The following is a 27,592-nucleotide window of genomic DNA, read 5'->3' on the forward strand; positions in this document are numbered from 1 at the left end:
ATCGGTTCTGATTTGGGTTTTCCGATCTGGATAAAAGGTTCAGGTCTACTTTGAAGAACATTTGTAATAAAAAAATAATAATAATAGAGGGAATGTCATTGATAAAACAAAACGTAGGGTCGGTCTGTCTGTCTGAAAACAATAATGCTAAAAACGGGATACATTGATAAATATATGAAACTTAAGGGACAGCCAGTAATATCTAAATGTTCAGGAAAATGTGCAATAAACTATTAGTTTTTTTTTGCATTGAGGACCACTTCAGATTCGACCAAAGACGACGACGACGACCAAGTGTTCTCGATTCTCAGCGTGCGGATCTTCTCTCTCCCAAAAAACCCGAATCGATCGAGCGAGCGAGCGATAATGGCCAACAGTAATCTCCCCCGAAGAATCATCAAGGTTTGTCTTCCAATCTCGCTCCGATCTTGTTCTTGAAGTTGTTTTCTAATTCGTAATTTCAATTGTGATGTGATAGGAAACGCAACGTCTGCTCAGTGAACCCGGTAAGCTCTTTTTGATTCGTGCCATAGTGTTGATTTTTTTGAGCTTAGAAAATTGAGGTTTTGATCCTGAAAATGTGATGAATTGAAATGTTGGTGCAGCTCCGGGTATAAGTGCATCTCCATCTGAGGAGAACATGCGTTACTTCAACGTTATGGTTCTTGGTCCTTCTCAATCACCTTATGAAGGCACCCCATCTTCATCCTTCTCTTTGTTTAAATTAAAGTTAATAAACTTGTACTGGGTCATCATCATATATGCCAATCATTTGCTTCAACCTGATTCCATTGTGTAGGAGGAGTTTTCAAGTTGGAGCTCTTTTTGCCTGAAGAATACCCTATGGCTGCTCCCAAGGTATAACTAACTTGCTTCGTTCGGAGTTTCTTTTTTTTTCTTTCCAAGTCATGTTATGAAGTTAGCCATTCATCGCCTCCGATGGTGGCTTGAATGCAATGTCACATTTCTTGTCATTGTTTCTCTTTTGTTAAAAAGGGTATATTACTAACATTGGATTCGAGTGGAAATAGTTTGTATAGAGATTTGCGTTTTTCTCATTACTTTAGTACTCGTGGGCTCTGTTTAATGATATTGGTTTGGAACAGGTTAGGTTTCTCACCAAGATATACCATCCTAACATTGATAAGGTCTCCTCTTAACTCCCCCTCACCTATGTACCACCATTCACAAATCAAAACACATGTTCCTAAACTTGTCTCTTTTATGCGCGTACAGCTTGGAAGAATCTGTCTTGATATTCTGAAAGACAAATGGAGCCCTGCTTTACAAATACGAACAGTGCTCTTAAGGTACGTATGAGTTGATTCTCTCCTGCCACAATAGGTTTCTTGAGGCATGGCTTTCTTTCTTATTCTATTGGTGTGTTGTCCTTCAAAAAACAGTATTCAAGCTCTTCTGAGTGCACCCAACCCTGATGATCCCTTGTCTGAGAACATCGCTAAGCACTGGAAGAGTAATGAGGCCGAAGCTGTGGAGACAGGTATTGTAGATTTGAAACCATGAGTTCTGAACTTTTAACTCATTCTTTCTAAACCCATGCGTTGGTATCTCACATCATCCTTGTGAACTAATCTGCGCAGCTAAGGAATGGACCCGTCTTTACGCAAGCGGCGAATGATGCGCAGTCGAGGGCGAAAAGATCTCATTCATCCAAATAACATTACCTTTGGTGAAGTCTTATCTTTTGTTGGTTCTTTTTATCATTATGATAAAAACGTGTTTTATGGGACACGAAGTTGTAATCTCTCTGAATGATTGTTTCATTAACTAATAGGGTCAAGACTCGTTCATCCAAATAACAATACATTCACTAGTTGCATTCCAAACGAAATAGATAAAGGCCATTGTATTAGGACACGAGTAAAAAAACTAGAATAGCTTTACAGTTACAAACCAAAACACAAACCAAGTAAATCAATATCCATCATCCTAATGTAATAACAAATATTTAGAGGCAAAAAAAAACTACCATAAAACCACAAACCAAAGGAATCATCTCAGCAGAGCGAGTGAAAAGCCACCAACAAAGAACACAATTCAGATTTCATGAAAAATATTTTATGAAGCCGAAGTGAACCAACCGTGGAAGAAGAACAAGAAGAAAGACTTACTACTAACCGCACTAGACGGGAATTGCGTCTACATTGGATGAATCTTCACATCTCAAAACAATGCCTTCAAGACTTGCAGGGAACGTGCACTTGCTCCATTGCCAACCAGCAGCTAATGGCTCTGTCGTTGGGACTATCATTAACACGCTTTCGTTCCTCTGCACCACTCCAATTACACTTACTGTGCTTCCTTCTTTGATATATCTGCAAATTAAAACAAGAATCAACATAGACCAACAGTCTTTTAACACAAGGTGACACAAGCTGAGTTTTGCATACCCTTCTTTAAGCCGCATCACTCTTTCATCATTAGATAGATTCTTCTGACCCAACCACCTTACGAAATCTGGAGACGCCTGCTCGTTTCCTGGCTTGAAATCGATGACAACAGAGTCATCAACAATAGGTGTTACCTTCGCACCGTTTCCGCTTTTCACCAATGCTCTCAGACCAGACTGGAAATCAGAAATGTAGAAGTCTACCACATGCCTCTGCCATGTATTGTAGATGCAAAGTTTAGAGACATTTCCACATAGAAAGATTAACATTTTTTTCTCTCAAACGAAATATCATCAAACCTCTGCTGATCTCAGTCCCCAGTGAAGCGGCGGTGTGAAGCATTGGCTGGCTTTGAACCCCACCCACGGTACTCATATAGACAAGTAGACGTGTAAACACATCTGGAACTCTATGGAACGATGACTCAAGCGGCACGTTACCACATGTGACCACCTTTACAGCAAACAAAAATATAAGAACCAATGTCATAAACATAGTACATCCCATGCGTGTGTGCTTAGACACTACTTACCCCAGTGACCTTAACGTATTGACCGTTTTTGGCAGTTCTAAGATCAGCATCAGGATAACCACCAACGAAATCTGTGACGCCAAGTCTTTCACAAGAAAGATTCCAAAAGAAAAGCGCAGCAACAAGAGCGAACAAGGCCGCCACAACGATGAGGAGAACTGCATTGTGAACCGCTCCAAGGATGAAGCCTCCAGAGAGGAACCCCATCACAAATATAAGTATAACCAGCCAGAGGACAGGCTTCGGGAAGCTCTTCATGCAGGAGAAGTCATCTTCAGGACCAAGTGTAGTTACGGCCTGGTTATGGACAAGGGAAGGCTTATGATGTGTCTTCATCGAACCAGAGTAGTCTAGAGGACCAGAGATCTTCCTAGGACCCCCAGATGAGTTCAGAGGACCAGAAGTAATCGGCCCAGATGTTATCAGACCTGTAGTGGGAAGCATAGGAATAGAACCAGAGTTTTGACGTGTTACACCACCAGACTGCGGCCCAGAGGTTTTCTTTAGAGGCTCCCCGTGCTTAGACAAAGGGCCAGAGTTTGTTTTCTTCATGGAACTCGACCCAGCGGCAGAGGCCAAAGAGCCAGACATACGACCGGTTGCATTAGGCAAAGGACCAGACTGCCCGCCGCTTCTTGAAGAAGCTCCGGTGATTGGACCAGACTTCCTTGACTTGGTTCCATCGGTGGGAATGTCAAACATCTTCCCCAACTCTCCAGATTTCTTGATATCGCCGCCGGTGTAAGGCGTGGCTACTGAGCTCATCGTAGGAGGCTTTTCTTTGGGTTGCTCCGGCCTACCCCCAGACACAAAGAGACCGTTGCTGAGCTGGTGAGATGCGTATCTCGAACCCATTTAATATCTTAAACTGCCACAAACAATGCGTTGTTGCAACGTTAGGGGTTTCAAAGTCCTGCAGGAACGCCCATGAGAATTGAGAAACGAACAAAATAGTTACAGAACTGGTTTATATATAGATGATGTAACATTATATACATAAGAAGAATATGACAAGCACAACCGAACAACCGAACCTAATTCTCTAAATATCCGAACGGATGCTAAACCTCTAGAACCGAACTAGAAGCGAATGCCCAGGGCTAATCCTATGTCCACAAACGTCACACCTAGTGCAGATTTTAGGGGCTCTAGACAAATTAGCATTAAGTTTAATATAAATATTTGATTTAATAATCAGGAGAACACATGTTTATGTGCCTAAAATTTTATAACCAGGTCAAATCTAGTGTGGATTCAGGAGTAGGTTCCAATGCAAATCAGTACTATTAATTTCAAAATATCATCGATGGATCCAAACCAATGAACATCTCAGAATCACAAAAACACAAAAGTAGTAATAAAGGCAAAACCTAAATCCCCAAAATGGACTAAACGAATCTGAAAACATGAAGAGGGTATGTAGATTACCTTACCACCTGAGAGAGAGAGAGAGAGAGAGAGAGAGAGAGTGTGTAAGCTTTCACAAATCTCTGTGTATAGCAATAATAACTATCAAGGAAGATAGTTGCAGTTGTGGGAGTGACAGTGGAAGACGAAACGGAAGTAACAGTCGAGAGGCCGAGATCCCATTATCCGTTTAGCTCACACACTCTCCGTCGTGTGGATCCCGATCTCAATCTCTTTCACCCGCAACTGTTGATTCCTTCGTTGTCTCGGTATCGCTCTCTTTCACAGCTCTCCAATTCCTTTTTTTTTTTAAAGATGAAAGTAAAGGAGATGAGAAGAAGACGCTGTTTGTTTTATTTTTATCTGTTGCCGTATTAGCAAGAGTTTTGGAGTTTTATGAGAACTTTCTAAAAGTAAAGCTGTAAACTGTAATTACTACAACTGGTGGTTCCCCTTTTCTAAGTTTTCTTATCTATTAAAATATCTTAGCTGCCAAGGAACAAGGCACAAACTTTATACACGAGCTAGTTTATTTTATGATATACGTTGTATCAAAGATGTTGAAATGCTTATATACTGTTGGAATAAGCTTGAAGTCACTAGAGCAAGAGTGAAAACTTGAAGAGCAAGCTAAAGATGAATCCTAATCTATTTGTGTTTTGAAATAAAGATAAGGATGCTTTAGGAGTTATCTATAAGCATGTTAGGATTTATGTTTAGCTATATATACATTTCGTCGAGTTATGATTAGGTTTGTATGAGTTTGAGATATTCAAGGTTTTGAATGAGTTTTCCCTTGAGAGATTAATATAAGAGAGTTAGTCTTATACTTCATTCGCATACACAAAACAGCAAACGGTTATGTAGTTTCAATACTTGGTATCAGAGCATAAACAATTGAAACTATGGGAGATCTTACGGTTGCTACGGTGAAACAGAAAGAGTCAGGATCATCCTCGATCAAGTGTCCCGTGCTGAGTGCCACAAACTACACAGTATGGGCGATTAAGATGAAGATCCTACTAAAGGTACACAAGGTCTGGGATGTTATTGAAACTGAAGAAGGAGATGATGAGAAAAACAACATGGCCATGGCGTTGTTAGTCCAATCAATACCCGAAGCTCTTGTCCTGCAAGTTGGAGAATTGGACACAGCAAAAAGGGTTTGGAAGGCTGTTAGAACTCGACATATGGGGGCTGACATGGTGAAAGAAGCTCGACTTCAGACACTCATGGCAGAGTTTGATCGTCTAAAGATGAAAGACAACGAAACCATTGATGAGTTCACAGGAAGAATTTCCGAAATCTCTTCAAAATCTGCTGCACTTGGAGAAGAGATAGAGGAAACAAAACTAGTCAAGAAGTTTCTTAAAAGTCTTCCAAGGAGAAAATACATACATATCGTAGCTGCATTGGAGCAAGTATTAGACCTTAAGACTACTAGTTTTGAGGACATCATTGGACGGTTAAAAGCCTACGAAGAGCGTATCAGTGAGGAGGAAGAGACGTCTGAGGAACAGAGCAAGCTCATGTATGCTAACTCAGAGCAACAAACCCATAGTTCTAATGGCGAATACAGAGGCCGTGGCCGTGGAGGAAGATTCTTTGGTAGAGGAAGAGGTCGTGGTCGAAACAACTATGTGAGAGATGCTACAAGGATTACGTGCTATCGATGTGACAAGGTGGGACACTACGCTAGTGACTGTCCTGATCGTCTACTAAAACTTCAAGAGACCCAAGAGACTAAAGAAGAAGAGACGTATGTGGCAGATGAGTTGATGTTGAACGAAGTGGTGTTTCTCAATGAAGAGAAGGTGAAACCCAATAGATTTGAGACAAGCCAAGATAAAAGCAATCTGTGGTATCTGGACAATGGTGCTAGTAATCACATGACAGGAGATCGATCTTACTTCACCATCCTCGACGAAACAGTCACCGGCAAAGTCAAGTTTGGTGATGACTCTCGTATTGACATAAAGGGAAAGGGATCCATTAGCTTTGTCTTCAAGAATGGCGTGAAGAAGACCATGTCAAATGTGTATTTCATTCCGGCTCTCCGAAGCAACATCATAAGCTTGGGTCAAGCTACTGAAGCGGGCTGTGAAGTCAGCATGAAGGAGGATCTGTTGAGTATTTATGATCGTGAAGGGAGGCTACTGATCAGGAGCAACAGAGGAAGAAATCGTCTCTACAAGGTTGTTCTGGAAGCTGAAAGTACTTCGTGTCTGCAAGTAATAACGTCGAATGAATCGAGCAAGTGGCACGCGAGGCTAGGTCATATTAACTTCGACAATGTGAAGCTGATGGTTGACAAGGAGCTTGTCACAGGAATACCAAAGATAGCAATCACGAAGAACACATGTGTTTCCTGTTTACTTGGGAAACAAACAAGGAGACCCTTTCCCCAAGCAACCAAGTTTCGAGCATCAGAAAGACTTGAGCTCTTGCATGGAGATCTTTGTGGTCCGATCAATCCTCCAACTATTGGTCAAAACAGATATGTATTTGTCATAATCGACGACCACTCCCGCTACATGTGGACAATGTTGTTGAAAGAAAAAAGTGAAGCTTTTGAGAGATTCAAGAAGCTTAAAGCGTCGATAGAACAGGAAACTGGCATCTCTATTAAGACTTTCCGAACTGATCGTGGAGGAGAATTCACCTCGAATAAGTTTAATAGTTTCTGCGAAGAGAATGGGATCCAAAGACACTTAACTGCACCATACTCTCCTCAACAGAATGGAGTGGTTGAGAGACGCAACATGACGATACTAGAGATGACGAGGAGTATACTCAAGCATATGAGTGTTCCAAATTACATGTGGGGAGAAGCTGTGAGGCATGTCACCTATCTCATCAACCGCTGTGCGACAAGAACTCTGGCTTCTAAGACTCCATATGAGATGTTTAAAGGGAGTAAGCCGAACGTCTCACACCTGAGGGTATTTGGATGCATTGGATACGCTAGAGTATCAGCTCCTCACAAGAAGAAACTGGACGATAGGTCAATAGCTTTGGTACATCTTGGAACAGAACCAAAAACTAAAGCTTACCGATTGTTCGATCCATCGAGCAAAAGGATTACTGTAAGCCGAGATGTGGTATTTATGGAGGAGGAAGCATGGAAGTGGAACGATTGCGCGAGAGAGAACAGTTCCTTCAGTATCAACCTCGGAGAGTTTGGAAACAGAGGACTTAGAGAAGTTGAGTTCAACGCGAGTCCTAAGGAAGATAACAGTGCTGTCATAACAGAACAAGCTAGCGAGAAGACAGATAACAGTGATGAGATCATTGATAACGATGTTGTGGAAATCTCTGATGAAGAAGATGAGACGCATGAGGAACCACAGCTAAGAAGGTCCACAAGAACAAGGACAACACCGGAGTACTTGTCTGACTACATACTGATGGCTGAGGAAGAGTGTGAATGGCTTTTAATGTCGCTTAATGAGGAGCCATGGGATTTTTCTGAGGCTAAAAGCATGACGGTATGGGTAAAAGCCTGCGAGGATGAGATAGCATCCATTGAGAAGAACCACACATGGCTTCTTGTTGATCTACCTGTCGGTGCAAAACCCATCGGACTGAAGTGGGTATTTAAGGTCAAGCGCAATCCTGATGGAAGTGTGAACAAGTACAAAGCCAGATTAGTAGCGAAGGGCTATGTACAAAGACATGGGATAGACTATGATGAAGTCTTCGCGCCTGTTGCAAGGATAGAAACTATCCGTCTGATCATTGCTTTGGCGGCTTCTCATGGGTGGGAAGTACATCATCTTGATGTAAAGACGGCTTTTCTCCACTGAGATCTTAAAGAAGAGGTTTATGTAAAGCAACCAGAGGGTTTTGAAGTCAAGGGGAGTGAGGAAAAGGTTTACAGACTCTCTAAGGCACTCTACGGACTAAAGCAGGCTCCTAGAGCTTGGAACTACAAGCTGAATAAGATACTAAGAGAGTTGAGATTCACACGATGTTCCAAGGAAGCATCGTTGTATCAGAGAAAACAGAATGAAGACACTCTCGTTGTAGCTGTCTATGTCGATGATTTGCTTGTCACAGGCTCTAGCTTGGTGATGATAAACGAGTTCAAGAATGAGATGGCTGCTAAGTTCGAAATGTCTGACTTGGGAAGACTTACATACTACTTGGGCATTGAAGTGACGCAACATCAGGATGGTATCACATTGAGACAAGAAAGGTATGCTGAGAAGATTATTGCTGAGACAGGTATGGATGGTTGCAATTCCACTCATGTGCCGATGGATATGAACTTAAGGTTGTCAAGATAAGTTGAGGAACAAGGCGTTGATGAGAAGAAATACAGAAGGAGCATTGGATGCTTACGGTATCTAATCCACACACGTCCTGACCTGTCATACAGCATTGGAGTTCTATCCAGATTCATGCTCAATCCCAAGGTTTCATATGATGCGGCACTGAAACAGGTTCTGAGGTATTTGCGTGGGACTCTTACATATGATGCGGCACTGAAACAGCATTGGAATAACGCTATTCCGACGACATACCGACGAAAAAAGTCCTCGGAAATAACTCCTCGGAAATTCATTTTTCCTCGGAAATCCCTCGGAAATTTCCGACGGAATTCCGAGGAAATGAATTTCCGAGGAAATTCCGAGGACCACAAGTTCGTCGGAAAGTCCTCGGAATATTCCGAGGAAGATGTCGGAATATCCCGAGGGATACACTTCCTCGGAATATTTCTAAAATTAAAAAAAAAATTATAAATTTATTTTTTTAAATTGAAATTCGAAAATATAAAATTAAAATTGAAATAGAAAACATATTTAAAATACAAAAAATAATAAAATAGTTTTTATAAATAAAAAAATGTTTTATAAATACAAAATTAGTTTTAATAAATATAAATATTTTTATAAATATGAAATCATCTTTTTATAAATACAAAATAGTTTTTTAAATACAAAAAATAATAAAATAGTGTTTATAAATCAAAAAATGTTTTATAAACACAAAATTAGTTGTAATAAATATAAATATTTTTATAGATATGAAATCATCTTTTATAAATACAAAATAGTTTTTATAAATACAAAAAATAATAAAATAGTGTTTATAAATCAAAAAATGTTTTATAAATACAAAATTAGTTTTATAAATATAAATATTTTTATAGATATGAAATCATCTTTTTATAAATACAAAAAATAATAAAATAGTGTTTATAAATCAAAAAAATGTTTTATAAATACAAAATTAGTTATAAAATATGAAATCATCTTTTATAAATCCAAAAATCGAATTTATATACAAAAAAAGTTTTGTATATTTAAAAATAGTTTTTATAAATACAAAAATAAAAAAATAGTGTTTATAAATCAAAAAAATGTTTTATAAATACAAAATTAGTTTTAATAAATATAAATATTTTTATAAATATGAAATCATCTTTATAAATCCAAAAATCAAATTTATATACAAAAAACCGATTTGTAAAATCGAATTTATATAGAAAAAACGTTTTGTAAATACAAAAATAATAAACAATTTATAAAAAAATTCTAAATCAATTCAACACAACCAAATCACAATTCTAAACCTATTACACAACAAATCACAATCCTACCCAATCACCCTAACAAAAATCTATCAAAAAACTTCCGAAATCATCAAATCTACTTAAAAACCTAACAAATAGGACCTAAGAGAGTGAGATAGGGTCCTTACATGATTTGTAAGGGAATGGAGAGGATTCGCCGGAGAGATCGTCGCGAGAGAAGGTGGAGAACGCCGGAAGGAGAGAGAGATCGCCGGAGAGGAAGAAGAGAGAAATGGGGAAGAAGATGCGTTTCGAGTTTATAAAACCTAGGGTCCGACGGATATTTTCCGTCGGAATTCCCTCAGTATTTTCAATTTCAATTTTCGCGAAATATTTGGCGGCTTGTTTGCCCGGTTAAATGAAAATATTCCGAGGAAAAGAATATCATGTGCATGTATTTCTATTAATTTATATTGTTCCTCGGAACACATGTTTGGGGTTTCAAAACATCAAAATTTTTTGCCCTATATCATTTCTTATACAAATGCAATGCATACCATTGAGGAATCTTTGTATAGATGATCATAAACCATGAAATAACAAAGTTTCAAAACGAATTGTAAGTATTCCCTTTACCGTTCATTAAAGTGTATAAGTGTTTCTTTTATATTGTGGGGATTTCGTTCATACAATCGGAAAAGTGTTATATAAGTGTTTCACTTAAGCAAATTTTTGACTTCATAATCAATCTAAGACACTTAATAGGGGTTATATAAGTGTTATTCAAACCGCAAAACGTTGTTTTCGATTTAAAAACCCTACTTCCTCGGAAAAGCCTCGGAATATTCCGAGGCTTTTCCGAAGAAACAGAAACCCTAAAAGCAAAGCCCTGAATCATCGGAAAAATCTCGGACTATGCCGAGGAAATTCCGACGAAATATGATTTCCTCGGTATTTCATCGGTATATTCCGAGGAAGTATGATTTCCTCGGTATTTCATCGGTATATTCTGAGAAAATTCCGAGGAAACCCAAAATTTTGATTCCTCGGAAATTCGTCGGAATATTCCGAGGATCTCATTTTCCGTCAGAATGTCCGTCAGAATTACGCTGTTTTCTTGTAGTGCATGAACAAATATTCTCATTTTAATGCATGGCAAAAGAAAAGTTATAAAAGAAAAAGTCAATTTTGTGAAATTTTGTCACATTACTAACATTTTTTTTTGTAATCACCTGTCACTATGAAAATTAAATTCAGAACTTTTAGAAAAACAGGTTGATTAATCTTAACTTATATTATATTTTTTATTAAACTAATTATCAAATTGATAAATAATATACAAAATAACATTTTAGCACTTTTCTTAAATAAAAGCTACGATATTATTTAATATGATTGTAATTTGATTTATACATGCACTAAAAGTGCTAATCTATACATGATGATGCAAAGAGACAGAGAAAGCTTCTTCTTTTTTTTTTTTGGTGAAAGCTATTGCATGTAACTTGTGAGTTGTAAGTTGTAAGTTGTGACTGTGTTTTTACATTCTGTAAAATGGCCTAAACATCTTGCAAATATGTTTTTATAGGGTAGGCATAATTATTTGGCACTCGGCTTATATCCAATGCTTACCCCGTATTTGGTTTTAAAAAGACAAAAATTTGTTATTGTTAAATCGGGTAACACGTATCTAATTTTTATTATTTGCAAATACAAGTCAAGTGCCAAGCTTCGTTATTTTTGTAACAATTTGATTCTTTTAATTTTATTCGGTTTATACAATAATAATACTTAATATTGACATTATTTTATGATAAACAAAACTCAATAAATATTTATAATTTAAAAATCAAAAATATTTATTAAAACACTACAGTCTAATAATCTATATAAACCGAATCAAATACAAGTAGAAAATTTAACTACAGTATAACCTCTTTAAACTAATACTTTATAAATTAATACACACTAAAAATTTATATAAAAAATATAATTTTACAGTTTCAAATTAAATTTTTGGTTCAATTAATATATCGATAAATTAATATCTCTATAAATTAATAAAAAAATATAGTTTTAGTGTAGTCTCAATATTATTAATTTATAGAGGTTTCACTGTATTTTAACAAATCGAATTGAGTATCAAGTATCTGAAAATAAAGAGGGGGCTCAGTATGCACCCCTAATGTTTTATGCACATTTATATATGACGCGAAAGAATGTAGTAATTAACGAGAAATATACGATTATGTAATCGTATATTTTTTATATGTAAATTTTCTCATAAATGTAATGTCTCGATAAATTAGAGTAAAAAAACACGAGAAATATACGACGGATCCATGGGCCTTAAAAGAATCAAGGCCATAAGTAATCTGTCACGTGGCTAGCTAATGAAGCACGGAGCCGGATCCACAAGCGTAAGGTGTGATGTCATGTAGAGGATCGCTCCACGATTTCGTCAATCAGATCAACTTCTTCTACAACTCTGTAAATATCTACCTACGTGCCTCCCCTCCCCTCTCTTCTCGTGACCACTCTTCCCGTCTCTTCACTGGTGAGGATCTCCATCTCCCTCTCTCTCTATCTGATTTTGAATCGGAAATGTTATCTTCTTCTTTGATCTCCGATCTCGCTTAGAGGTTTTGACCATTTCCGATTGACGGTATTTGATCGGATCTCGCCATTTTTTTCAGGAGGTGAATTTTGTGTTCCTGCTCGATCGGATTTGAATCTCTGGTTGCTGCGAAAATGCCGCCGTTTTACGCAGGAAAGCTCACGACCTTCGAGGATGATGAGAAGGAGAGCGAGTATGGTTACGTTCGCAAGGTATCATCATCCCGTTTCGTCGATCTTATATCGTTTTGTTTTTGCCTATCTATGTTATAGGGTAGATATTAAGTCGATCTACTACAAGTAGATTGGTGGATTTGTTTTGGAGAACTCTGAATCTGTTGATTTCGTCTTGGTTAAGTAACTCGTATGCTAGTTTCTGATCTGATCTGATCTGATACTTCTTAGTGATGTTAGTGATAATGATATAGAAGTTTTTGGGATGCAGGTTTCAGGTCCGGTCGTTGTTGCTGATGGTATGGCTGGTGCTGCTATGTATGAGTTGGTGCGTGTTGGTCATGATAATTTGATTGGAGAGATCATTCGTCTTGAAGGAGATTCCGCCACCATTCAAGGTTTTGTTCATTTTCTCTGCTTCTTACTCAAATATTTGCATATGAAATTAACGTTTTATGTGTCCTTCTGTGATATCAGTTTACGAGGAAACAGCTGGACTGACTGTTAATGATCCTGTTCTTCGAACGCACAAGGTTCTTGATCTTCTTCTTTTTTTAGTAAGTCTTCAGCTAACATATATACTATATCCTGAACTTTTCAGCCTCTTTCTGTGGAGCTTGGACCAGGAATATTGGGAAATATCTTCGATGGAATTCAGGTTCAGTTGGATTTTGAATCTTGAAATTTATGACTTCTATGTTTCGTTATAACATTACAAACTGCAGACTCTGGCTTCTCACAATTCATTTTGTTTTATTTCTTTAAATTTAACAGAGGCCTTTGAAGACTATTGCGAAGAGATCTGGTGATGTGTACATCCCTCGTGGTGTGTCTGTTCCAGCTCTTGACAAAGATTGTCCTTGGGAGTTCCAGCCGAATGATTTTGGTATTGTATTTTACTCCAAATATCTGTCTGTGGAAGTGTTTATATGGTTTTAGTCCTGATGCCAACTGAATTTTCCTTTGTTTCAGTTGAGGGAGACACAATAACTGGTGGTGACTTGTATGCTGTAAGTTTGTTGGACTCCTTAATCTAATCTTGGAAAGGGAATATAGTGTACATAGTTAGTTAGTTACGTGGAGTAGAAAAATATATTTTTTTTTCTGATAGTCAAACAAAACTTTGGAATGCAGACCGTCTTCGAGAACACCCTGATGACACACCGTGTTGCCCTTCCTCCTGATGCCATGGGGAAGATCACTTACATTGCTCCAGCTGGTCAATATTCCCTTAAGGTTTGACTTTAGCTTTCTCTCAAACAATTTGTATATATACATCCAATACTCTTTTCTTGTCCTTCAATGTTTGAGTTAATATATGGATAACTTGATTTATTGGTAACCAATTCCGATTGGAAAAAAGATTCGACTGTACTCATGGTTGTTTGGCGGCGTTTTTCATATTCCAGGATACAGTGCTAGAGCTTGAATTTCAGGGGGTTAAGAAATCGTACACAATGCTTCAGGTTTGAGCGTATCTTAAATCTAACTACTTGCAAGTGCAAACGTTCAGCTATTTGGTTCACTTAATAACATTGGTTTGGTTGATAATATGTCAGAGCTGGCCTGTACGTACGCCTAGGCCAGTTGCATCCAAACTTGCTGCCGATACTCCTCTACTTACGGGGCAGGTGATCACTCTATTAATTTTAATGCAGTGGTCGTTGTTCATTGGAAGACATTTGTTTCTGATACCCCTTTCTTTTCCCTGTTGTCAGCGTGTGCTTGATGCCCTTTTCCCCTCCGTTCTTGGTGGAACCTGTGCCATTCCTGGTGCTTTTGGCTGTGGTAAAACTGTTATCAGTCAGGCACTTTCCAAGGTAGGCTGTGACACTTTGTTCACCTTAATGATTGGATATATCGGATTTCCGAAGCTAATATGTTGTTCTGTACATAGTACTCCAACTCCGATGCTGTTGTTTACGTTGGTTGTGGAGAGAGAGGAAATGAAATGGCTGAGGTATACCTCTTCTCATTCTGAATATGCTTATTGGTCACATACATCAGAAATTGGGTCTGATGGTTTCTCATAAATTAGGTGCTTATGGACTTCCCACAATTGACAATGACGTTGCCTGATGGTCGTGAGGAATCTGTCATGAAACGTACTACACTGGTTGCCAACACCTCTAACATGCCTGTGGCTGCTCGTGAAGCCTCAATTTACACAGGTAATTTTCAGCCATGTAGGTCTAATAGTTTTTGAAGAAGACCGTTTCCCATCTCTTGATGACAAACATACAATTTATTACAACCCTCATTGTTATCTTTATGGGCAATGTGAACTCCAGGAATCACTATCGCTGAATATTTCAGAGATATGGGCTACAATGTTAGTATGATGGCAGACTCAACTTCCCGTTGGGCAGAAGCATTGAGAGAAATTTCAGGACGTCTGGTAATCTTTGTTTCTCACAACTTTTGGTTTATGAATTTTCGTGTTGTGCTGTTACTCGATTTCTCAGTTTATTGACACATATTTTGCTTTGTTTTCTAGGCTGAAATGCCTGCCGACAGTGGATATCCTGCCTATCTAGCAGCACGTTTGGCATCCTTCTATGAACGTGCTGGTAAAGTGAAATGTCTCGGTGGACCAGAACGTGATGGAAGTGTCACAATTGTTGGTGCTGTTTCACCTCCTGGTGGAGACTTTTCAGATCCTGTGACTTCTGCAACCCTTAGTATTGTGCAGGTGATTATCTAGTTCATAGCTGTTCCCCATCTTTCATTGTACTTGTACATAATCTAGATCTGCTTAGATTCGTATATATTTTAGCATTTTTTATAGTCTACGTTGAAGTCCTTACTCTTCCAATTTGGTTGCTCTTTTTCTTTCCTGCAGGTCTTCTGGGGTTTGGATAAAAAGCTTGCCCAGAGAAAGCATTTTCCTTCTGTTAATTGGCTGATTTCCTACTCAAAGTATTCCACGGTATGGTTAAATATTCCCGGTCGTCCTTCATACCTGTCTAGGTGTATACTATGTGTCGAAGTTCTTGTATGTATGAAAAGTTGCTTTGTTTTCTCAGGCATTGGAATCTTTCTATGAGAAGTTCGATCCAGATTTCATCAACATCAGGACAAAGGCCAGAGAGGTGTTGCAGAGGGAAGATGATCTTAATGAAATTGTCCAGGTACGTGTCACTTATCCTTTTTAAACTATCTAATGTTGTTACTCATAAGTTTTGGTCTCTTAGCGACCATCTTGGCATCTAAACTTTGACTCAAGTTATTGAAAAAAAAAAATCTTCAGCAGATATGTTTTTATGAAGGAATATGTTTGACCCGTGCGTTACACTTTGTATGCAGCTTGTGGGAAAAGATGCGCTAGCGGAAGGTGACAAAATCACCTTGGAAACAGCTAAGTTATTGAGGGAAGACTACCTTGCTCAAAACGCTTTCACACCGTAAGATTTATCTCCCTTCGTTTTGCTTTAGTTCTCTCTCAACGAGTTATTTATTCTTGAATCTTTGACAGATATGACAAGTTCTGCCCTTTCTACAAGTCTGTGTGGATGATGCGTAACATTATCCATTTCTACAACCTAGCCAATCAGGTACTAAGATGCTTTGTGAAGTGGATATTTTTTGTGGTAAATTGGTTTGCCCAGTAAAATTGTAACTTGGTTTCAAAATGTTGTTGGGTGATACAACAGGCGGTTGAAAGAGCAGCTGGAATGGATGGTCAAAAGATTACTTACACTCTCATCAAGCATCGTTTGGGAGATCTTTTCTACCGTTTAGTGTAAGCAAACTTCAATGAATCAATCATTATATAGCTCTAGTGAAATGTGTGTGGAACTGAAGTTGTGAGTCGATGGAAACAACAGGTCTCAGAAGTTCGAAGATCCAGCAGAAGGGGAGGCTGCGCTTGTGGCTAAATTCAAGAAACTGTACGAGGATCTCACTGCTGGATTCCGTGCCTTGGAGGATGAAACTCGGTAAGCTCTCGTCAGAGTCTCCACAAGTCTGAAAAGTGCTCTCTTGTGTGTTTTGAGCCAAACAACTATCATAGTGGTTGGTATTCTATTTATCGGTGGTTTGGTTCGATCGATCGAGTTTTATCCCTGCGAACGTCATGAATCTCCGGCTGTGCTGTGTAATATGTTTGATTCGTTGTTTTTTGTTTTGTATGTTTTCGTTTTGATGGTAATAAGGTACAGCCAAAGTGAGTCATCTATTTGATTTGATGTACCTCTCAATTCAATAAGTTATTGTTATTATTGTCCAAATGCACTTAAAAAAACTATTGGTGATACTTTTACTTTCCCATAATATCATCATTTTGTATTTTTTCTTTTGGTCCACATTGGCCAACAATGTTTGTCCTATGGTTTGATTTAAAATATACTTGTTGATGTTGGTATACGTGTGGAAGACCAAGGCGAGAACTCGCTTGTCATCAACATCCTCTTCAAATCTTAACACCAAGGAGGTAATTCTGTTAAGAAATCCTCAGAAATGGTAACGGCTGGCTGAGCAATTCTTATAACTTCAAAGTTCAAACACGGGCAGAGATTAGTTCGCCAGGAGAGCTCCGTCGTGATCGAGCCACTGGTATGATCAAGTTAGTATTGGTTCTTAGTTGTTCTCTCTCTATATGGGCCACATATGAAAATGTAAGATGAGCTAGGCCCATATGTTTGGGCTAGCCTAGACGGCCTACTAGCAAATATTTATTTTTTTTCTCGACAAAGCAGACATTTTTAAGCAATTGAGGGTGTTTTAGATAAGTTTTTAATAGTATGGAGCTATATGGATAATTACTTAAACGAGAAGAGTGATAAGTGGCAGTGTGTCATTGGATAGGATGTGTCACTAACTCACTAAGGAGTGAAAAACAATTACTTTTTTTTTACGAAAATAGTACCAAAAATAAAAATATTCCGAAAGTTCTCTAGAAAGTATTCGGAGACAAGAGAGAGAGGAGGAGAGAGCGCTTCTTCGGCAAGGACAAGCTTACGCCAATGGCGGTTTCCTCCTGATCATTCCCGGGAAAGCCGCCGTGTAATTTATCTTCTCGCTTACGCAATCAATTTCCAGGTGTAGATCATGTAAAAAGGTTCTCTTAGTAACGGAAGTTAGATCTAACGCGATTGAAGTATAATAGTGTTAGGCAGATGAAGTCGGATGCATAGTCCCTTTCGTTTTGGATCTTTTAGGATCTCATGCGGTCTTTTTTTAATTGCGTTATCTGGTTGCGTTTTGCGTACATAGGAGGAACGTTATTTTGAATTTAATTTGAAAATGTAATTCGGTAGGTGAAGAGAAAACTCATGGGTTAATAATGCTTTTCTATTTTCGTCAGGATCTTTGATTAGGTGGAAACTTCAACTCTTGCTCATTACCAACTGAGAAAGTTTGAAGAAGCTGGAATCAAAGATATAGCTAGACTTGGATGGTTGCTTCGTGCTAACTTATGAAGTAGTGTTAACATTCGGAAGAGAATCTTGTAGTAGTATATCACAAACTCAGCTTCATTGCCTGTATCCATAAGTCCGGAGGGAAAACTCAGCTCAAAAGATGATGATGGATGAAGATGTTGAGCAGGCCAGTTTGTTGTCTTTCAGTGACAGGCCTAGGGCTTTTCCAAACATGCGTAGTAAAACCTACAGTCCACTGGTTAGTGCTTTTCTTCTTGGCTGCGTCAGTTCATTAAGATTTGATATAAAAATTAACACTTTTGTCATGTTATTACCTTTTTCTGTTCGCATTTTTGTTTCCCTCTGAAATTGTAAAAAGTTTTTTTTTTTTGGGGGCAGATATTCCGGATTCTTAGGAGATTGAATGTTCGTGTTCTTTCTGTAATTCTGCTAATCTGCTTTGGAGCCATCTTTTTCATGGGAGCTAGTACTTCTCCTATCATCTTGTTCGTCTTCACTGTATGCATCATCAGCTTCCTTCTGTCACTATATTTAACCAAATGGGTTTTAGCGAAAGATGAAGGACCTCCAGAGATGGTTCAGGTAAGCTCTCACTCTATTTATGTGGTGTTAATCATGATTTTTGGTTTTTTTTTTTGGTTTCCATTTTAGATATAATTTGTGAGGTGATTCTCTTACTTCTTAGATATCAGATGCTATACGTGATGGAGCTGAAGGGTTTTTCAGAACGCAGTATAGCACTATATCCAAGATGGCTATTTTGCTAGCTTTTGTGATTCTTTGCATATATCTGTTCCGTAGCTTGACTCCCCAGCAAGAGGCTGCTGGTTTAGGAAGGTGAATATGCATATGATTACACACACAAGATTTTGTTTTTGTTATGAATGATACTTAGCTTATATTGCTGTTTGCTGTAGGGCGATGTCTGCTTATATTACTGTTGCTGCATTTCTGCTGGGGGCGCTATGCTCAGGTATTGCTGGATATGTTGGAATGTGGGTGTCAGTTCGTGCTAATGTGCGTGTCTCCAGTGCTGCTAGACGATCTGCGAGAGAAGCATTGCAGGTTCTTTTTCTTTTTAGTTTAGTTATTTTTCGTAGGACGTGCACATATCACTAAATACTAACAAGGAGATATAATGCAGATAGCCGTTCGTGCTGGTGGGTTTTCAGCCCTGGTTGTTGTTGGTATGGCTGTGATTGGTATCGCCATCCTTTACTCTACGTTTTATGTTTGGTTGGGAGTGGATGATTCTCCAGGCTCAATGAGTGTTAATGACCGTAAGTGTCCTCTCTTCTGCTTTCTATGAAAATCAATTACATTTTCGTCTTGTCTGCATGCCCTTAGTATATGGAGTTCAAAAGATTATTTTGATCTTTTCAAAGGATCATTTTAGCAGTATTTGCGTAATCATGTTGTGACTTGGGTTGAGCAGTCATCCTATGCTCAACCAGAAACGGTCTGCATAGACTCTCATTGCTGATAGCCGTATTTTTTCACGATCTCTTACAGTGCCTCTTCTTCTCGTGGGATATGGTTTTGGTGCTTCGTTTGTCGCCTTATTCGCTCAGTTGGGTGGTGGAATATACACTAAGGGAGCTGATGTTGGGGCAGATCTCGTCGGAAAAGTTGAGCAGGGTATTCCTGAGGATGATCCTCGGAATCCTGCTGTTATTGCTGATTTGGTATTCCATCTTTGTCCTTTTTGGCTCTTTAGCGATTTTCTGTGCATGCCCAGTGTACACTCTTTAGTGTACCCGCCAAATTCAAAGTCTTAAAAGGTTATCTTTTCGCCATTTATGCTTTTAAAAGTATTTTTTTTTCTCATCTTCTTGTAGGTTGGAGACAATGTGGGGGACTGTGCTGCCAGAGGTGCTGATTTATTCGAAAGTATAGCTGCAGAAATTATCAGCGCTATGATACTAGGTGGAACAATGGCTAAGAAGTGCAAAATTGAAGGTATGTAGGGATCTCTCTGTAAAAAGTTACTTCTCACATAAAATATATCTGATCTATGGTTTGAGTTCCTGACTTATGCTGATCAAAAAGACATCTAGGATTATAATTTGTAATGCAATCCTAAGAAATTGTGTAGAGAATTTTAGCTCATAAGATTGCACATCTTGTTTTCAAAAACATCTACGCTTTATGGTTGTTTTGGTCACTATATCCGCGATGACTGGAGGGTGCACTATTGCTCCGTAGGATTTGAAAAGCCATATAGAATGTGTATAGAGTTTGTAGTTTAGAATATGAATCTGTGTAGGCATGATGTGAAAATTGAAGGAAGACTACTTTTCATGACATCTGTAGTGTTAGTTACGCTTGACTACGTCAACTTATAGAATATCATTACTTGGCAATTTCTAGTCGTGGTGGTGATTTGCAATTTAAATGATCAACTCTGTGCTTACTAGAATTTCTATGTATTACGCAGATCCATCAGGCTTTATCCTATTTCCTCTAGTTGTTCATTCTTTTGACTTGGTAATATCATCAATTGGTATATTATCAATCAAGGGAACACGTAATGCTAGCGTCAAATCTCCGGTAGAGGATCCAATGGCTGTACTTCAGAAAGGATATTCTCTGACGATTATATTAGCGGTTTTGACTTTTGGCGCGGTAATATTGTCGACTCCGACCATTTACTGTCTTCTTTCTTCTGTTGATTTCAGAATTCTCATTGATTTTCTTTAATCTTCTTCTGACATCATTATATATGTTTTATAGTCCACTCGCTGGTTGCTTTACACCGAACAAGCTCCATCTGCATGGTTCAGTTTCGCTCTATGTGGGTTGGTTGGCATCATCACAGCCTATGCATTTGTCTGGATATCCAAATATTACACAGACTATAAGCATGAGCCTGTTAGGACGCTGGCTCTTGCTAGCTCGACTGGCCACGGAACCAATATAATTGCTGGGGTCAGCTTGGGTCTGGAATCGACAGCTCTTCCCGTCTTGGTTATAAGTGTTGCTATAATATCTGCTTATTGGCTGGGCAATACCTCGGGACTAGTTGATGAAAACGGAATCCCCACTGGAGGGCTATTCGGAACAGCTGTTGCTACTATGGGAATGCTAAGCACTGCAGCTTATGTTCTTACTATGGACATGTTTGGCCCCATAGCTGATAACGCTGGTGGAATCGTCGAGATGAGCCAGCAGGTAAATGTCACATGATTGGTTTTAAAGGCTTCTCTGTTTTAAATATATATATTCTAATGTAGATGTAATTAATGTAGCCAGAGAGTGTCCGTGAGATCACTGATCTTCTTGATGCTGTTGGGAACACAACAAAAGCAACAACAAAAGGTTTTGCCATTGGGTCTGCTGCACTTGCGTCGTTCCTTCTTTTTAGTGCGTATATGGACGAGGTTTCAGCGTTTGCTAGTGTGTCTTTCAAAGAGGTAAATGTTATTACAAGACCTTTGTTGTATCTTTCATGTTCAGACAGCTTCTCATACTCATCCTCGGATCAAAAAAACAGGTTGATATTGCTATCCCAGAAGTCTTCGTAGGTGGACTATTGGGATCCATGCTTATATTCCTCTTTAGTGCTTGGGCATGCGCAGCAGTTGGTCGAACTGCACAAGAGGTTGTTAACGAAGTTAGAAGACAGTTTATCGAGAGGCCTGGCATAATGGTGAGCCTATCTTCTTCTAGGTTTATTCGCTTGTCGTAGTTGACTAGTAAAACTAACTTGCTGTAACAGGAGTACAAGGAGAAGCCAGATTATAGCCGCTGTGTTGCCATCGTAGCATCTGCAGCTTTGAGGGAAATGATAAAACCAGGAGCTTTGGCTATAGCATCACCCATTGTAGTTGGTAAGTTAATAATGATTTTTTCTTCTTGTTCCGAATCAAGAAGATTGTGACCAAAACAAAACTTCTTGTGCTCTCTCTCTCTCTCTCTCAGGTTTGGTGTTCCGGATCTTGGGATACTACACGGGACAACCTCTGCTTGGAGCTAAAGTTGTAGCGTCTATGCTCATGTTTGCAACAGTTTGTGGTATCTTAATGGCACTATTCTTAAACACAGCGGGTGGTGCTTGGGACAATGCAAAGAAATACATAGAGACAGGTGCACTCGGTGGCAAAGGAAGTGAAGCTCACAAAGCAGCGGTGACTGGTGATACGTAAGATTTCGTTTATTTTTACTTCAAAAAAATCTCAATCAAAGTTGTATTTTATAAAAGTGAAATTTCTCATTAGTATTCATTTGAAAATTGCAGTGTGGGAGATCCGTTCAAGGACACGGCTGGACCGTCCATTCATGTGCTCATCAAGATGCTTGCGACTATAACTCTTGTCATGGCACCGGTTTTCCTGTGAGTGAGGACCATTACTTACCCACCTAGAGACCGTCTCCTGCACATACATAGCGAGGTAGGGAGAGGTTGGTTATGATTATGAGTGTGTCCCATGGATTAATGGTTTTGGTGTGTTCATTTCATCTGAATAAACGAGATGTTTCTGTTTTTGAGTTTAGTGATACTTTTAAGCAAGTCTAGAGACATTTAATCAGCCCAATGTGACTTTTGGAGATTTTGTTAACTCTCACTCTACTAGATTTCATCTTTCTAGCACTTCTTGCTCTTCTTAATTTGACTCCCACTCGGACAGACATTTGTCTGCTCCGTAGCAATGAATGAATGAATGAATGAATGAATCAACAAATCAATAACTCTCATACAGTTTTTTCTGAGAGTTACAGTTTCCTCTATTTCAGGCAAGAAACAGTTCCCAAGATTAAGATATACTTTTGTTTACTGATAAATATAACGATTTCCATTTAAATAATGTCATTCTTTTAATACATTAGTGTGGCCCATCTTACAGATAAATGGGGTTATACCCGTGATGGGTCTTATTAAAAGCCAATACAATATCCATATTATAACAGAATAACAGATTCACTAGGCTCTACCCTAACTTCTTCTTCAAGCTTCTGATGAACATCAAAGAAACTTGCTGTGTCTTTGTTTTAATTCCTGCAAATCTTTAGCGTTAAAAAAAAACAAGATGATCCCAATACTAGGATTGAGATTCTTCAGGTAGAGATTCTGAACTCGTTACAAAAGGATCACTCTGCAAGGAAGAAACAAATATAAAAAGGTTACAAAACAACATAAAGTTCAAACATTTACGAGCAGTTTTCTATAAAGAACAAAACTCACAGATGATGAGATGGAGACTTGGCTAGTGTTAGCAGAGTTCCCGTGGCTTCCTGCATTAATCACATTCCCTAGACTCTCTTCACCAATATCTCTTAACCTATTAAGCTCAGGCAATATCTCTTTCCCAAGATCAGGTCTATCTTTCCTTCTTAACTCTGCACATTGAAGTGAAAGCTTAGCTAACGACATGGCTTCTTCCATAGGCCAATCCGGTACTGCTGGATCAAGCATATCCTTAAGTCTCCCTTCTTCTATCGCTTGTTCAACGTAATAAGTCAAACCCATTGGCTGTTTCCCTGTCAAGATCTGCAGCAGCATGATCCCTAGTGAATAAACATCTGATTTCACGCCTAACATTCCTGTCTGTTGATACTCAGGATCAATGTAACAGAACGTTCCTGCAGCTGAAGTGACTCGGTACTGTGTAACGTTCTCTGCTACTGCAGGGACTAATCTGGCTAGCCCTACATCACTGATCTTGCTGACGTAGTTGTAGTCTAGGAGCACGTTTGCTGGTTTTAGGTCTCTGTGGACAATTGGTTCAGGTTTGGTCTGGTGGAGGAAGAGTAGTCCTGTAGCTATCTCAGCAGCGATTCTGAAACGTAGCTGCCAAGAAATTGGCGGTGTGTTGCCTTGCATGAAAAGTCTATCTTCTAAGCTTCCTTTTGCCATGTATTCATAAACAAGGATCCCAAATTCTGGACAAGCTCCAAGAAGAAGCACCATGTTAGGATGCCTTATGCAGCTCAACACTTCAACCTGCAAAAGAAACATTTAAACATATGTTTAGGCATGCAGTTTTGAACCGAACGAAGCCGAACCAAAAATTTTCGGTTAGTGAGTTTGATTCATTTCAGCAGGTTTATAAAAAAACTTTGATTTTCGGTTTGGTTTGGTTCGGTAATCAGTAGTTCGGTTTTTCAAAAAAGAATTGTTAACCAAATTTTGAATCGAATTAACCAAAATTTTGAACTGAATAAACCGACCTAACCGAAAATACTCGAATTTAACCAAATTTTTAACGACATATAATCAAACAAAAAAACTTTGGTTAATTTTGGTAAAAATTTTAAAAACCAAACTACCAAAATACATAATCAAACTTTTTCCTGTTCAGTTCAGAAGATTTTGCTCGAACCAGCTACCTAAATTTCGAACTACCCGAACCCGCATGCGATATGTTTGTGTAAAGATGAAAACACTTTTGTAAGAATGTTTTTTTATTACCTCTTTTTGAAACTGTGATCTTCCTTGAGCTGCATCAGGACGTAGAACTTTAACAGCAACACTTGTGTGATCAAGATAGCCTCTAAAGACAGGACCATAGCCTCCTTCTCCAACTTTTTTAGACTCGTCAAAATTTGAAGTGGCTTCTTCTATTTCTTCAACAGTGTATTTCCTATACCGAACAAATCCATGAGAGAATGAATCTGATTCTTTCAAAGCCGTCATTTCTACAGTTACTCTTCTCTTAGCTTCCACTTCTGCTAATCTCTTTGCAGCTTCTGCAGCTTCCAAGGCTGCTTTGGCTTTAGCTCTCTCCTTTTCCACTATTGACATTGCTGCTTCCTCTGAACTCTTTGCTTCTTCTAACCTTCTTTCCTCTTCAGTTCTGAGCTTTTGCAGCGCCGATGCCTAAAATATCAGAAAAACAACATTCAGTTTACATGTATTAGTCTCCTTCCACTACAATAAACAGGAGTTGTAGAGTTCAATGCCTAGTGTATTTTATTACCTGTTGTCTAGCACTTAAAGCTTCTTTGCAGGCTGTACTATACATATCCATGGTTTGTTTGAGCTCTAGACGCAGCCTCTTCATTTCAGCTTCAATATCATCCTGCAACAAAACAAACAAACAAACACACATCTAAGCAAACATTCTAAATGAAATCCTTATGTTGATTCTGGAAGTAAATCTCAATAAAATGCCACATCTTTGGGCCGGACAAATCTTTAGTAGATTATGATTTTTCCTAAATGGAAAATGAAAATTAGGTTTTGAGGTTGTATAAATTCATTCACATGATAAATGTATATATCCTAAAACGGGTATTTGCCTCTCTAAGTATTCTTTGTTTTCTTCGTGAATAATTCACGTTCTTCACAACATTTTAAGAGAACAAAAAAAAAGTGAAGGATCTTGAGTAAAACTACTAGTACTAACCACGCCTTGAGATGAATATGAAGATGTTCCACCACTCTCTTCAGAGAATGTAGATGATTCATTAGGGAAACTAGGATCACTGAACTTAAACTCTGAGCTTGTTGACATTCTTGAACTCCTTCCAGATTCAGGAAAATCGTGAGTGAAGGAAGAGCGGTCAACGCTTGGTCTCCCTGAGCTGATGAAGGAAATGTCATGAGAGTCTCTATGTGAAGATGGACTGATGAATGAAAGGTCGCTATCTGAATCATATAAGTCTCCATATTGTTTGCCTTGTCGTCTCACTAACGGTGATCTACAAAAAAATATAAGATGTTCAAAATATTTTAGACCCAATGTTTACTAGAATGATTTGTATAGGCCTAGTGACTAGGTGGATTATTGGGACTAGACCTCAACGAATTATTTGTTTATTTATTATATATTATATATTTTAATTTATTAAGTTTATTTATAAAATTATTTTGATGAATTATAACAAATAGATATACAAAAACAAAATAAAAAAAACTTGTGGACTTACACAACTGCTTTACATAAATTTAAATCAAATTACACCAACTTAAACTACATTAACCGATTTAAAATGATTTAAACTGTTTTAATTAGATTTTTTAACATTGTTTTCGATTATGACCGATTTGTTGTTTAGGCCTATACGCTAAACCGATTTCTTTAGAACATTGACCAAAGACATCATTTTAATTGCTTCAGATGTCCTTACCTTATAGAATCATATTCAACTGATCGACGAGGCCTGGATGGCGTACTACCTGTTTGCAAAAACCAATGAAACACATAATAAGAACAGATTCTGAGAATACATTTTTTTTTTAAGGAAGTAATCAAACCTGCAGACTGGCTATGATCATGGTGTTTTGGTGCTTTCTCAGGAGTGGTAGGGTGTTGATTGTCAAACTCAGAGAGCTGCTTTGAACTTTTATAAGGAGCAGGACGAGATGCATTTCTTACTGAAGCAATCTTGCCTTTTGAAATGACATAAACATTGCAGAAATCTGGAGCTTGCTTTGATAGAGTTGTTGGCAAATCCGTTTTGAATCGCCTGCTCGGAGAATATTATATATATTCAAGACTTTGTTACAAAACATGAAAGAAGAAAGACTATAATATATACCTCATGAAGCCATTACGTGATGCAGCTCCAACGACTAGGTTTTCTATTGCGGAAGATGAAACAAATTCGGTAATGGCTCTCACTTTATCTATGTCTTCAAGTAATATGTCTTGACAGTTTATCTGCTCCAAGAAATATATAAAAAAATTGTTAAAAGATCCAAACCCTAAAAGCATAGGGTTTGATTGTCAACACCTCTTTACGGGAACAGTAACAGTGGAAGGACACGAAGAGATCTTGAGCTAACTTCTCTGATTCCTGCTTCTGCTGTGGTGTTGCTTCTGCAATATCTACAGCATAAAAAAACAAAACTTAGGGTTCTTTCCGTCAAGAAGAACCCTAATAAATGATGAATGTGAGAAGTGTTTAGAACCTGAAGAAGAAGAAGAATGTGATTTGGAGAGGACATGAATGAGAGAGATGGTTTGGCCACGAGAAGCAAGATTTTCGATGGTCCATTTAAGAGCATGTTGGCTTCCTTTGTCTTTGTCTATTGCAACTGCTACTGAACCTTTTCCTGTTTCTTTCTTTCCTCCGTTATTTGCTTTTGGTAGCCACATTATTTCTCTTCTATATATTTACTTATCCTTTTGAGAAATAATAACAAACAAAAGGATGGAAAAGAACAAATATCCTTTGAGAGAAAAAACTTCACTTGGATTTCAGAAAATGAAAAAAAAATGTTAAAAAGTTTTGATTTTGTAATGGGTTAGAGGATTTCCTCTTTTCTAACGGTTGTTATTTAAGGGGTTTTTTTTGGCTGATAATCTAATTTCAGATAGATTATAGTACAAACTCATTTGTTTGGTTTGACCTTTTTCTAATATTGAAAAGTGTAACAGATGGTGTAAATTTAAACGATCACATCTCTCTTTAATCACCTCTAGAAACTTGCCTTGCATTGGACGGTAGGTAGAAACAAAAATACTTTCTGGATCCTAAATATTTTAATAATGTACTTTTACTACAACATGAAACTGGATTAACGTGTATTTAATCTTTTCATGTTATCGCATAAAAGAAATCTTATAATCTCTTTTCTTTTATCAACTAAATCTTATAATCTCTATAC

The 27,592-nt window shown here is 38.1% G+C and overlaps 4 protein-coding genes and 1 non-coding gene across 7 annotated transcripts; 3 read left to right on the forward strand and 2 right to left on the reverse strand.

The window, feature by feature from the left end:
• The first annotated feature begins 265 nt into the window (after positions 1 to 265).
• Positions 266 to 1,834, forward strand: LOC106381543 (ubiquitin-conjugating enzyme E2 36-like). Its single transcript, XM_013821455.3, has 8 exons — positions 266 to 402; positions 479 to 506; positions 606 to 692; positions 800 to 858; positions 1,107 to 1,148; positions 1,237 to 1,310; positions 1,404 to 1,501; positions 1,602 to 1,834. The coding sequence occupies exons 1-8, from the start codon at positions 367 to 369 to the stop codon at positions 1,637 to 1,639; spliced, it is 462 nt and encodes a 153-aa protein (XP_013676909.1). The 5' UTR covers positions 266 to 366; the 3' UTR covers positions 1,640 to 1,834.
• An 18-nt stretch (positions 1,835 to 1,852) lies between these two features.
• LOC106381542 lies at positions 1,853 to 4,694 on the reverse strand. Its single transcript, XR_007334546.1, has 5 exons — positions 4,372 to 4,694; positions 2,944 to 3,856; positions 2,711 to 2,864; positions 2,412 to 2,623; positions 1,853 to 2,336 (listed from the first exon to the last, which is right to left on the reverse strand). It is a non-coding gene; the product is annotated as an uncharacterized membrane protein At1g16860 (transcript).
• A 7,569-nt stretch (positions 4,695 to 12,263) lies between these two features.
• LOC125602010 (V-type proton ATPase catalytic subunit A-like) lies at positions 12,264 to 16,947 on the forward strand. Its single transcript, XM_048773930.1, has 21 exons — positions 12,264 to 12,425; positions 12,565 to 12,697; positions 12,930 to 13,056; positions 13,136 to 13,191; positions 13,260 to 13,316; positions 13,433 to 13,544; positions 13,631 to 13,668; positions 13,793 to 13,894; positions 14,068 to 14,124; positions 14,218 to 14,289; positions 14,377 to 14,478; positions 14,556 to 14,618; positions 14,697 to 14,829; positions 14,950 to 15,056; positions 15,156 to 15,350; positions 15,501 to 15,587; positions 15,685 to 15,789; positions 15,965 to 16,062; positions 16,134 to 16,212; positions 16,312 to 16,400; positions 16,486 to 16,947. Exons 2-21 carry the CDS (start codon positions 12,620 to 12,622, stop codon positions 16,598 to 16,600), a joined length of 1,872 nt encoding a protein of 623 aa, XP_048629887.1. The 5' UTR covers positions 12,264 to 12,425; positions 12,565 to 12,619; the 3' UTR covers positions 16,601 to 16,947.
• Positions 16,948 to 17,455: 508 nt separating this feature from the next.
• LOC106381539 (pyrophosphate-energized membrane proton pump 2) lies at positions 17,456 to 22,630 on the forward strand. Of its 2 annotated transcripts, none has more exons than XM_048773927.1 (15): positions 17,456 to 17,698; positions 17,964 to 18,277; positions 18,418 to 18,621; positions 18,725 to 18,876; positions 18,957 to 19,104; positions 19,184 to 19,319; positions 19,552 to 19,724; positions 19,878 to 19,998; positions 20,477 to 20,664; positions 20,773 to 21,210; positions 21,288 to 21,452; positions 21,533 to 21,688; positions 21,758 to 21,869; positions 21,961 to 22,180; positions 22,277 to 22,630. In XM_048773927.1, exons 2-15 carry the CDS (start codon positions 18,179 to 18,181, stop codon positions 22,374 to 22,376), a joined length of 2,412 nt encoding a protein of 803 aa, XP_048629884.1. In that variant the 5' UTR covers positions 17,456 to 17,698; positions 17,964 to 18,178; the 3' UTR covers positions 22,377 to 22,630. The 2 variants fall into 2 exon arrangements, with proteins under 2 accessions (XP_048629884.1, XP_048629885.1); XM_048773928.1 differs by having other exon boundaries at positions 17,494 to 17,662.
• Positions 22,631 to 22,821: 191 nt separating this feature from the next.
• On the reverse strand, positions 22,822 to 27,479 carry LOC106381537 (U-box domain-containing protein 52-like). 2 transcript variants are annotated; one of them, XM_013821446.3, is made up of 10 exons: positions 26,894 to 27,472; positions 26,716 to 26,810; positions 26,521 to 26,642; positions 26,237 to 26,448; positions 26,110 to 26,158; positions 25,386 to 25,680; positions 24,957 to 25,058; positions 24,449 to 24,856; positions 23,222 to 23,980; positions 22,822 to 23,132 (listed from the first exon to the last, which is right to left on the reverse strand). In XM_013821446.3, the coding sequence occupies exons 1-10, from the start codon at positions 27,078 to 27,080 to the stop codon at positions 23,079 to 23,081; spliced, it is 2,283 nt and encodes a 760-aa protein (XP_013676900.2). In that variant the 5' UTR covers positions 27,081 to 27,472; the 3' UTR covers positions 22,822 to 23,078. The 2 variants fall into 2 exon arrangements, with proteins under 2 accessions (XP_013676900.2, XP_048629886.1); XM_048773929.1 differs by having other exon boundaries at positions 26,110 to 26,448; positions 26,894 to 27,479.
• Positions 27,480 to 27,592: the final 113 nt, after the last annotated feature.

This window comes from Brassica napus, unplaced genomic scaffold, assembly GCF_020379485.1.
Source record: "Brassica napus cultivar Da-Ae unplaced genomic scaffold, Da-Ae ScsIHWf_2718;HRSCAF=3482, whole genome shotgun sequence".
NCBI lineage: Eukaryota > Viridiplantae > Streptophyta > Magnoliopsida > Brassicales > Brassicaceae > Brassica > Brassica napus.

What these genes read in the sequence shown, in the direction of transcription:
- LOC106381543 (XM_013821455.3), top strand. Translation starts at nt 367, where the DNA reads ATGGCCAACAGTAATCTCCCCCGAAGAATCATCAAG. An exon ending in TCCCCCGAAGAATCATCAAG is followed by an intron (nt 403 to 478) that starts GTTTGTCTTCCA and finishes GTGATGTGATAG; the next exon opens with GAAACGCAACGTCTGCTCAG. An exon ending in GGCCGAAGCTGTGGAGACAG is followed by an intron (nt 1,502 to 1,601) that starts GTATTGTAGATT and finishes TAATCTGCGCAG; the next exon opens with CTAAGGAATGGACCCGTCTT.
- LOC125602010 (XM_048773930.1), top strand. Translation starts at nt 12,620, where the DNA reads ATGCCGCCGTTTTACGCAGGAAAGCTCACGACCTTCGAGGATGATGAG. An exon ending in TCAGTCAGGCACTTTCCAAG is followed by an intron (nt 14,479 to 14,555) that starts GTAGGCTGTGAC and finishes TTCTGTACATAG; the next exon opens with TACTCCAACTCCGATGCTGT. An exon ending in CAACCCTTAGTATTGTGCAG is followed by an intron (nt 15,351 to 15,500) that starts GTGATTATCTAG and finishes TCTTTCCTGCAG; the next exon opens with GTCTTCTGGGGTTTGGATAA.
- LOC106381539 (XM_048773927.1), top strand. Translation starts at nt 18,179, where the DNA reads ATGATGATGGATGAAGATGTTGAGCAGGCCAGTTTGTTGTCTTTCAGT. An exon ending in TCGTCGAGATGAGCCAGCAG is followed by an intron (nt 21,211 to 21,287) that starts GTAAATGTCACA and finishes TAATTAATGTAG; the next exon opens with CCAGAGAGTGTCCGTGAGAT. An exon ending in TCGAGAGGCCTGGCATAATG is followed by an intron (nt 21,689 to 21,757) that starts GTGAGCCTATCT and finishes TTGCTGTAACAG; the next exon opens with GAGTACAAGGAGAAGCCAGA.
- LOC106381537 (XM_048773929.1), bottom strand. Translation starts at nt 27,080, where the DNA reads ATGTGGCTACCAAAAGCAAATAACGGAGGAAAGAAAGAAACAGGAAAA. An exon ending in TCACGTAATGGCTTCATGAG is followed by an intron (nt 26,449 to 26,520) that starts GTATATATTATA and finishes TTCTCCGAGCAG; the next exon opens with GCGATTCAAAACGGATTTGC. An exon ending in CTTTAAGTGCTAGACAACAG is followed by an intron (nt 24,857 to 24,956) that starts GTAATAAAATAC and finishes CTGATATTTTAG; the next exon opens with GCATCGGCGCTGCAAAAGCT.